The following is a 10,213-nucleotide window of genomic DNA, read 5'->3' on the forward strand; positions in this document are numbered from 1 at the left end:
TCTCCCACCACCCTGCCCTGGGCTTAGCTGAGGTGGGACAGACAGTGCAGAGGGTTAGAGCCCAGGGGTTCCAGAGCCTGCTCCTCTAGCAGCCTGGGGGCAAATCACTGCGCAGTTGGTACGCCGGCCTCCCTAGCTAGGAAGCCAGGGCATACACTGGGTGCTGCCATGGGCCTGGCAGACTCAAAGGCAAGGCAGCACTCCAGGACTACAGGATCTTGCGGCTCCACTTCACCTGCAATTCCCTCATTTCAGACTTTCCCCTGTATTTCCTATTAGTTCCCACTAACTTAAAAAAATCTTGCTTTTGTTCTGATTATAAAAGTATAAGAAGCTTATCACAAAAAAAGATTTTGGGAAGTCCAGAAAAACATAGAGGATGCCATAGCCAACACAAGGACAACCAGCATGAGGAGGGCCTCCCTTCTACCCTAGACTGGGGTCTCCTGCTGCCCTGGGTCAGCAGCCCGGGGATATTTTTGTGAATTGCAGACTCCCTCCTCTGCTCTCAGCAGACATGAAGGAGGAATACTGGAGCTTCTCTGGTGAGGTTGGCCCCGCTGGGACCCAGCAGGCTTCTTGTTTGGGACTCTCCAGCTCCCCAGACTGCTCATGGGATGAAGCTTCATCCAAGACAAACTTCACAGAGGAGGACCGGCAAGACCTCACATCCCACACTGACTCTGAGCCAAATCAGATTCCAGGCAACTTTCTCTGAGCCATTACACCACACTGAGTGAAGCGGGGAGACTCAGCCATGGCCCCAGGTTCTGGCCTCAGTCGCTTGGACATCACACAGAGTCAAGGGCTAGGGTGGGGTCAATCTACCCCTGGTCTGTACAACCCCTAAGACTCTAAGCACCCAATGTAAAACTCGGAGGAACTCTGGGCCCCTCCCTGAACTCCAGGTGTCCGCAGAGTCCAGGCCTTTACATGGCAGGTAAGACAGGCAAGGATCGGCAGAGTGACCTGCCAGTGTTGTGGGTAGCAGACACAAGGCTGACACCGCAGGCACGGTAGGTTCCACTCCAGGCCCTGGGGAGAGGGATGGAGGACAGCATCACCTTCCTCCCCTCAGAAACTCAGCAGCCTGAGAGACTGGAGGCAGCAGCCTGCCCTACACAGAGGCAGCTATGGGCAGCCTCTGCCCTTGCCAGTTGGCAGCAAGTGGCACTGACCCTAGCGGTCCTGATGTTTGAGGGCAACTCTGCATAACACTTCTCCCAAACCCAACCCATATCACTTTGGAGAACATTTCCCCTCTCACCTTTGGAAGATCAAGCCAGGATATCCAACAGGGGCCAAGGGTGGCTTTTCCAGCCCCTCACTCTCACCGCCGGCAGGTGCATTGTGCCCGACATCCTCACCCATCCCTGACTTCCAAGGATGAGGACACTCGGCTCCCACCCACTGCAGGCACTTGCCCTGGACACTGGCGAACGTTCCACGGGGTCTCTCTTCTCGCAGCGGAGACTCTTGCCCCGTCCCCTTCCCCCACCCCTCCCAGACTGCATGTACCACACTCCCCAGCCCCTCACCCATCCTCCCCATAGGAGTAACTGCTGTGGCACGGACAATGAGGCTGTATTGATTAGTACAATTCCTGGGCACCTCCGGCCCGTCTCCCCGGGAGCTGGGACAATGCAGCTTTGATACTCAGAGCAGATTCTCAGCAGGTCTTTGGGCTGGGGGAGTCCTCCCGTCCCTGCTTGCCTTCCCCACACCCCCACCACACAGCTAACTCGTCCTGCACTCCTTTGCACAGTGACAACTTTCTGGGTCACTTTTGCTGGTGTCTGTCTTGAGCGCTGGCCGTGCCTGCCCCTCCCTGGCACAGACTACTCCAGCCCCTCTTCTCAATGCCAGTCTAGCCTCCAAGCCTGCCTGGCATCAGAGAGGGGTCTTAACCTTCTAGAAGGTGACTGACCTGTTCTGGGGAAGAAGGAGCCACAGGTCCATGAGCCGCCGCCATCCCGGGGCAAGCGCTCAGAGGGCTCAGAGGGCGTGTGTCTCCGCAGCTCATTCACACCTCTGCCAGCTCCAGAGCGACACTGACGCATCCCCTGCCTCTCCTGCTGCCCGGCTGGGCAGCGTCAATTACTTTCACCTCATCTCCTCCCGAAGCTCTGCCTACCCCTCCCCGTCCTCCCCTCCAGCCAGTCCCCATGCAGCCCAGTGCGTGTGCTCCAGAGCTGCAGAATGAGGCGTGGGGTTTGTTGTATTTTTCCCTTGTTCCCAGCACGATATTAAAACAACACACACACACACACACACACACACACACATCCAAGATTGGGGCAGAACGTGGGAGAGGGTGAGAGATGACCCATGTCCTTCCTAGAGCTTGTCTTGGGGCCCGGATGCTACTGAGCCTATGGACTGGGCACTGGGTGGGCTCCTGAGTGATAGGCTTTGTCCCATCAGGTCCTGGAGACGGGGTAGGAAGATGGAGGGTATGGTCCATAGGGCACTCCCAGAGCATCTCAGACTACTTAGGGTAATTTCGGCTTGGAGATAAGAGATGACCCATGTCCTTCCTAGAGCTTGTCTTGGGGCCCGGATGCTACTGAGCCTATGGACTGGGCACTGGGTGGGCTCCTGAGTGATAGGCTTTGTCCCATCAGGTCCTGGAGACGGGGTAGGAAGATGGAGGGTATGGTCCATAGGGCACTCCCAGAGCATCTCAGACTACTTAGGGTAATTTCGGCTTGGAGATATGGGTCCCATGGCTGCCTTTGTCCATGGGGAGTCAGGGACTCCCCACAACCAACCAAAATGATTGTATGCCCTCAAGGAGGTGACTGACCATGCAAGAAATCTCTGGCAAAGAAAACCGCACTGTTGCCTGTCTGAAGGAAGACAGCATTAGCTGAGACACACCAGAGTCCAGAGAAAGGTTGGGGGCACGAAACAAGGACCCCTGGGGATTTATAGTTAGGAGCACGTGTGTGCTGCAGGTGCTGGATAATCCTGGAAGTGACCCCACGAGTGATGGGATGTTACTCAGACCCATCCACGTCTTCTCTGACACCATACTCCCTGGACAGACCTTAGCCAGCACCCAGGCATCACAAGTCAGAGGCTAGGAAGGTGGGCATCCGTTTTTTTGGTGCCTGAAAGAAGTAGCCCTCTGGAAATGGGTAAGATGGTAGCTGCTGTAATAGAGTAGGATCTTAGCAAATAGCTAGCAAGTAGAGGTGTGCGTCAGTTCTGATGTAAGGTTACCTTTCCTGTGAGTTTGATAAGTATGGCCCTGTGGGGAACGCAGGGAATACTGTCTAAGGCAAAAATGGCATTTTAAAAAGTGGTGCAGGATTTAGTCAGGCAGGTCTGTGTTCAAACCTCATCCCTGGCAGTCTTTCATGGTACATAATTGTAGGCATGTTGCTTAACATGTCTGGTCGCAGTTTCTGTATCTCAAAAATAGGAATAGCATCCGCCAGTCTTTGAATGTTGTAAGAGTTAGTAATACTACTAATAGAAAATAGGTACAAAGTGCTTATTTACTGTCGGTTAAGCCCTGTCCCAAGCACTTCACATGCATGACCTCCCTGAGCCCTCCCAACAGCCCCTGGGTGAGCACACTGTCCTCTCCCTTTCAGGGGAAGGTGGGGAAGGGACTTTGGCTCTAGCAAGACAGCTGCTCACCAGGCCAGCCTATGCAGTCAGGCCCCAGACACACTCCCCTGACTTCCTGTGGGTGCAGACTGAGGGCCAAGGCCCTGGCTGAGCCATCAGTTCCAAGAAGGCCCAGTCACCCATGATGCCCAAATGCTGACTTCCACCCAGGGTGGGCTCTGGGCTCTGGCTGCCCTGGCCTGGGCTGAGTGCCCAGAACAGGCGGCCCCGTCTGGATGGGTTTCCTTGGCTCTGGCCATGGGGACAGGAGTCCAGCTGGGCTCTGGCTGTAATGAGGCCTCATTAGTGGGATCCAGCTGCTCCAGCCCCACTTAGACAGGTGGACCCCACCCCTGTTCCAGCCTCTGACTTTCCTTAATAAGACTGGGCAAACTTCCAGAGGGGCAAGGAGTCTAGGGGTTTTGTTGTCCCCCGAGGCTCAGGAGGGAAGGTCCTGCCAAGCTAGAACTGAGAAGTGCTGGGGACGGGGACGGTGAGGGGAAGCCATGTGTGGGATGCAAGGCTACAGGGTTGAGTAGGTGGGCGAGTGGGAAGGCAAGATCCTAGGGCCAGACAAGAAGCCTGAGTGGGGTGGGGCCTTCTCCTCTGGACCTCAATATTCCTTTTCATGGTCAAGAAAAGATCTGCACATCTAGCCCCACAGAAGACCACTGCCTAGGCTGTCCTGGCTTTGAGAGCACATCCTTGTGTAGGCCTTATGTAAGAAGAGTGTGCCCACTCATTGCCAGTCCCTGCATGAGGAGAGAGCCTACTGTGCATCAAACCTAGTGTCAGGACCTAAGTTAGCAGGGTGCTATGTGCCTAGTCCAATGCTCAGAGAGGTCTCGCTGTGTGTCAGCTCCAGGCCAAATGAACCCCTGTGGTGTGTCAGGTCCTGCAGTAGGTCACTGTCCTGTGTATTCCAAATTCTGTGCCAGGAAAGGACCCAATGCATCCCATCCTGAGCTGCCACCATGCTGGATGAATGCCTGCTGGGTGGCAGGCTCTATACTAATAGAGTGCCAATGCGTGTCAGGTCTGTACTAGTTGAGCATTTGCCATCTGCTGAGGCTTGTGCTAAGTGAATGCCCAGGGGCAACGGCCCTTTACCAAGGGAGTGCCCAATTTGTGCCAAGCCGTGCTTGTTGATATCCCAATTGTGCCAAGCATGTACTAGTTGAGCACTTGCTACATGCCAAGACAGGGTTGAGTGAGCACCCACAGTGTGCTAGGTCTTGAGATAAGGGGTATCCAGAACCTCATGTCAAAGCATAAAAGAACAGATCAGGGCAGGGCAGGCCCAGGTGTCTGCAGATGCTTCTGGGATTTAGATACTTGGATACCCAGGGCCCTGGGGTCAGAGTGACTCTGCTTATTTATCTCATGAGACTTCCCAGAGGCAGAGGCAACTGATATGTTCAAAGGCAAGAGTGGAGACTGACGAGGCTCAGCATGGGGGGAGACGGAAAGGCCAGGTTGGGACCTCGCCATGAGGTAAAGCTGAGCCCCCAGTGGGGGCTGTCATGCCCCCCACCCCGGGCTACGCTCCTCTAGCTCCTGTCCTTTGAGACCGAGGCTGCCCCATTCCAACGTGTTCAGAGGCCCTAAGTCTCCATGGAAGGACCACCCCACCCTCCCTCAGTGCCCCAAGCATCCCAGCTGCTCACAGGCTTGGAGGCACCCTGGCCAGCTGGGCTCTCACACGGCCCTGTCCTAAGAGCTGCTGAGGCGTGAGGGAGGCAGCTGAGCTGGCCCGGCAGCGACCATCTGGGCTGCGAGTGGGGGGAGGGACACATGTGGTGAGCATGTGGGCCTGGGCACGTGCTGGGAAGTGGCTTGCTCCTCTGCGGGCACCTACTCCACAGCCCAGGGGAAGCTCCAAGGACGGCACAGAGTGTCTGGTGACACTGAAGACGTTTGTGTGGCCCATGCCCTCACACCCAAACCTGGGGTAAAGAGTCATGGAAGTGAAGACCCCATGGTAGAGGCCGCTCCTATCCCCTACATATCAGGGCACAAACAGGACCACAGATGCCACAGAGAACTGGGAAGGGCCCGGTCCCTTCCTAGTCTACATGCACACTCCTTCTCATCCTCTCTTCAGACTTACTGTGGCATCCAAAGAAAGAGCATATCAGAAAGGAGCTTCCTCAGACCCTTGCCCTTGGGGAGGCACAAACACCCAGAAGTGCTGGCTTAGCTCTCGGGTTAGTGAGCAAAGATGGGGCTTGGCGGGGCTTCCTGCCTGCAGTACCTCAGAGGCTGTATCCTAGAGACAATCCCTGAACGGAAGCAGCTTCAGCTCCAAACGGGGACCCAAGAATAGAGCGGCCCAAGGTCATCAGCAGAACTGAAAAAGAGGCAGGAATAGAATCTCCAAGCAACCACTGGGGATGCCCATGGGACAGATGCTTTGAGCCTCAAGTGCAGCAGCGGGCAGAAGCCAAAGGGCAGAGAGCACAGGAGAAAGCAAGCCCCAGCTATCTTTAGGCACTCTCTGGTGCTGGGAACGGGAGTCCCAAGGCAGCACTGCCTTCCCCAAACAGGCTGGCCAGGAGGGCCAGCAGGGCTCCAGGATGGGATGCTCGGCTGCAGCAGGGATTATGGGGCCTTGTGACTCATGTTCTCCATGCTGCCACGTGGGTCCCCATCTCTCCCATCTACCTGCTCTGGCCCTTCCAGGATTGCTCCAGAGAAGAGCAGCCACAGGGTGCTCAAAGGGGCTCATGGGTTTCACAGGGCCCAGAATCTCCATGGTAGGAAAGGGCAGAGCCCTACCCCGTTTCCTTCTCAGACCTGTGGTGATGTTAATAAGACTTCTTAGGAAAAGCTGGGCCCCGTTGGCGTGCTAACACAGCATCTATTGCTAGCAAGTGTTCAGGTTGTAAGATCTCCAGCTGGGCCCATTTCTGTGTTCCTAGATTTCAGGGTGGCCCAGGAACACTTTCAGGAGATTGGTTTATCCAGACCTGTTATAACCGGGAGGTGCCACTCCCCAGGAGGTTTGAGGGACTGGGCAAGGGGCCAGAGGGTGCAGGGTCAGAATAGGGCTGCACAGGGGATCTGAAACCCAGAAGAGAATGGCCCAGTGCCTTTCCCCTAAACCATTCCTCTGGCTCAGGTATGTGGAATTCCAGAAATCTTTGGTGAGACATAGGGTGAGCTTAGGGAGGGCTCAGCAGAGGCCCAAGCCCATCAGCCACTAATTGAATGAAGAAAGCAACAGAAGGTACTGATAGGGAGAGAGTTGCTGAGGGAGGGGTGGTTCTCAGTCCCTGGGTTCCTCCCCTGACAGCTGCCCAGACTGGCTTGTCTCTGAGGCAAGATCTCAAGAGAAAAATACAACAGCCCTTAGGATAGGATCTGGCATCTTTCTCCTGGTTCCTGCTTCTAGTGTTAACCTGCTCCACCCATGAATGAGTTTTGTGCCCCTAAAAATCTTACCCAGACACTTCTTTCTCAAAGGGCCTCATCACTACCTTTTCTATGCACCAAGGCAGGGGTAAAGGAAGGGTCAGGCTAGGGAAAGAGAGTAGGGAGATTTTCTTGGAGGCCTCAGGAGAGGATTCAAACAAAATGTTCTGTTACTCTTTGAAGCAAGACAGGAACGGAGAAGTAGAGAAAAATCAGACAAGGTCTACAAACTCTTTGATCAGCACATAATGATTGTGCCCTGGAACACAGCACTGGCTGGGCGCGGTGGTGCAAGGTGCAGTTGCAGCACAACCCTGGGGGTCCTACTGTCCTCCCAGCAGGACAAGCCATGTCCTCTCCAGGGGAGAGACCCTCTGTCCCTTAGCAGACTTCCACCAGGTCTGTGGGAGAACCTTCTTGGCTGTGGGCTCAGACTTGGCACCGTCTTATCAGGTGAGACTGCCTGTCTGAGCCTGGTATAGCCCGGGCACTTAGGAGCCCTGGTAGCGCTGACCCTGTCCCCATGGAGCCTCCTAGGCCCTCTTGTCCTAATAAGCTGCTAGTGGGAGGTCCCAGGGGGCAGAGCGTGCGAAATCCCTCCCCCGCTGCAGTCTGGCCCCTGTACTCACCAACATCCCTTTGGCACCTTTTCCTACCATGGTGGCAGTGGGATGGGGGCTCTGGAGTCCCAGAACACACTCACAGGCTCTGCCTCCAGCACCTTTTAGACCACAGACCTCAAGAGCTGCGGAGAGAACGGAGAATGAGGTGAGGCCTTGTCCTGGGCAGCCCCACACTGCACACTGGCAGGCCCACATGTCTTTCCCACACTGGCCCAACCACTCCGCCAGGCCATTCAGTATCCTGCTCCCTCTGGATGGCCCCTCGGTCCAAGCTCTTCCTGGCTCTCTCCCATCACTTCCCCTGGAACTCCTCTTCTCCAGGCTTCCCGTCCCAATGGGCAAAGGTCTATTTTTGACTCTACAGATGCCCAATCCTATAGAAGATGAAAAAAAAAAAAAAAAAAAAGAACACAGAACTGGGATGGAGTCCAAGTCCTTCCTTGTCTGTGTGAATGGCTGCAACCTTTCCCCAGGGCAAAGTGAGCTGGAGTGAGCTCCAGTGAGCTTGGATTAGCTCAGTCCCCCATCTCAGCCCAGGCGGTGGCTGCACCCTCACTGGGTACCACCCTGCCTGGGCTCTGGGACAGGGGACAGGTAGGCTTGTTTCTATGTCCCTCACTCTCCCTGAGCAACCAGACACACCACATGTAGTCATGCCTCCTTGTTCTCCTTGTGGCTGTCCCTGCTTTTACGACACTTGCCCTCAGGTACACAGGGTGACACTCAGAAAGTTCTTTAGGACTGAGCTTAAATGTCACCTCCTCTCTCACTCTCCCCACCAGAATGAACTGTGTCCTCCTTTCCAATTTACAGCAGGCTTTACCAGTGCCCTTATCATCTCATATTACACTTGTTTACTCTTAAGTCCATCAACCATAAGTAGGAAGCTCCATGAAGCCTTATAGCTGGGATTCCTCTACCCTTCCTCTACAGCACCTAGCAGGGTACTTGTCCAGGAAGAAGAGTTGGTTGAATTGAAATGAGGGGAATTGGTCTGGGTCAGCGTGGGATCTTAGAGGCCAAGAGGGGCAGGTGAGTTGGAGAGGCGGGTAGACATATCCTGCGTTGTGAGTTTCATGTCAGACGTGGATGGAAGGGGGTTTAGTCTTTGACAGGTGTCAGAAGGGATCTCAACCTTCAGAAAGACTTGAAGGGCACTCATGGGAGGAAAACTTTGGGGCAGATGAATGAGGAGGTTTACCCTCCACAGGTCCTCCCAGGAAGAAGGTGGCTCTGTCTCTAAGGCCTCTCCTTCTACCCAGGGGCAGACTCCATTCAAAAGGCTACTCTAAGTCACTCCGCCTAACCCACAGCCACCTCCCTGCCGGTAAAGGCTACCTTTCACCTACAGGAAGTTATTGGGAGGCTGGAAGCGAGGTAAGGATCTTTGCCTATGCAAATCAGCTCTTGACTTCCTTAGGCCCTGGCTCTGGCCACTTGGCCTCCTGCAAGGCCTACTCCTCAGAACAAGGGAAGGGAGGAGAAGTGGCCTTAACCCTTTCCTTTTATCAGCAACCTAGGCTGGCCTCTGCTTCTCAAAGTGTCATAAAGAAGTCCTGCTCATGGCTTTGGGCTTCTGACGGGCAGTGAGAAGAGGGGGCTGTATCCTTCAGAAGAGGATCATAGTTTGGGCCAGAGATTTAGCTCAGTGGCACCATGCCTGCCTCGAAAGTGAAAGGTCCTGAGTTGATCCCCAGTACCAAAAAAAAAAAAAAAAAAAAAAAAAAAAAAATGGATGGATCCTAGTTAGGCCTGGTGGCACACACCTGTATTCCCAGCACTTGGAAGGCTGGAGCAGGACTCCTGTGAGTTTGAGGCCAACCTGGGCTACATAGTGAATTAAAAACCAGGCTGAACTACATACTGAGACCCTGTCTCAAAGAAAAAAAGAGAGAGGAATCATACTCTTGTCCTCCTCCTTCACATCACCCCAACTAGCTATAAACTCTAGATCTGACTTCCCTAAAGCTGTGTCTTTTTGGCCAAGGCGAAATAATTTCAATGATGATAGTCAGAGTAATAACAGCAGATGGCATTATTAAGAGCCACTTAATGGGCTGCAAATTATTGTGCCATCTGGTCCAGGGAGTAAACTGAGGGCACTCTGTCCTGGGACTTAGGCTACAGAGTGTTCTCATCCACGTTATCTATGGCTCACAGTTGGAGAGACCAATCCAGAGAGGCCACATGCCTGAACCGGCAGGTCCTAAGTCAGCTTCTTAGATCTGATATCTCTGACTGGGGAACTCATGTGCACCCAGGCAGTCACTGGTGTCTGTTCTGGGCCAGGTCCTGAGCACTGGATGCAGATGTAGTCCCTGCCCTCAGGTAGCTTATAGATTGTCAGAGGCAGGCTTTCCTGGTGGCTGGACCAGGAAAATTAGTTAGGCGTAAAGTCCTACTATTCCTCCTGTTAAATGCTGCCATCCATCCACTCAAAAAATACCAACTGATGGTCTGGGGAATTAGCTCAGTGGTGCCACTGCCTGCCTTGCAAGCGCAAGGTCGGAGTTTGATCCCTGGCACCAAAAAAAAAAAAAAAGCATATTAAAAAAAAC

At 54.1% G+C, this 10,213-nt stretch overlaps 1 protein-coding gene across 4 annotated transcripts in view; it reads right to left on the reverse strand.

The window, feature by feature from the left end:
- Nucleotides 1-10,213, reverse strand: part of Slc6a9 (solute carrier family 6 member 9) — a 30,513-nt gene that overhangs the window by 16,599 nt on the left and 3,701 nt on the right. For 2 of the 4 annotated variants that reach the window (XM_010634695.3, XM_010634701.3), the window contains exon 2: nt 7,662-7,777. In XM_010634695.3, coding sequence (XP_010632997.1) covers nt 7,662-7,691 — 30 coding nt within the window. In that variant the 5' untranslated portion in view covers nt 7,692-7,777. Of the gene's footprint in view, nt 1-1,927; nt 2,085-7,661; nt 7,778-10,213 lie in introns of those variants that run through there. The other 2 variants (XM_010634687.3, XM_019209209.1) reach the window with 2 other exon arrangements.

This window comes from Fukomys damarensis, unplaced genomic scaffold, assembly GCF_012274545.1.
Source record: "Fukomys damarensis isolate Sample0158 unplaced genomic scaffold, DMR_v1.0_HiC HiC_scaffold_23, whole genome shotgun sequence".
NCBI classification, from domain to species: Eukaryota; Metazoa; Chordata; class Mammalia; order Rodentia; family Bathyergidae; genus Fukomys; species Fukomys damarensis.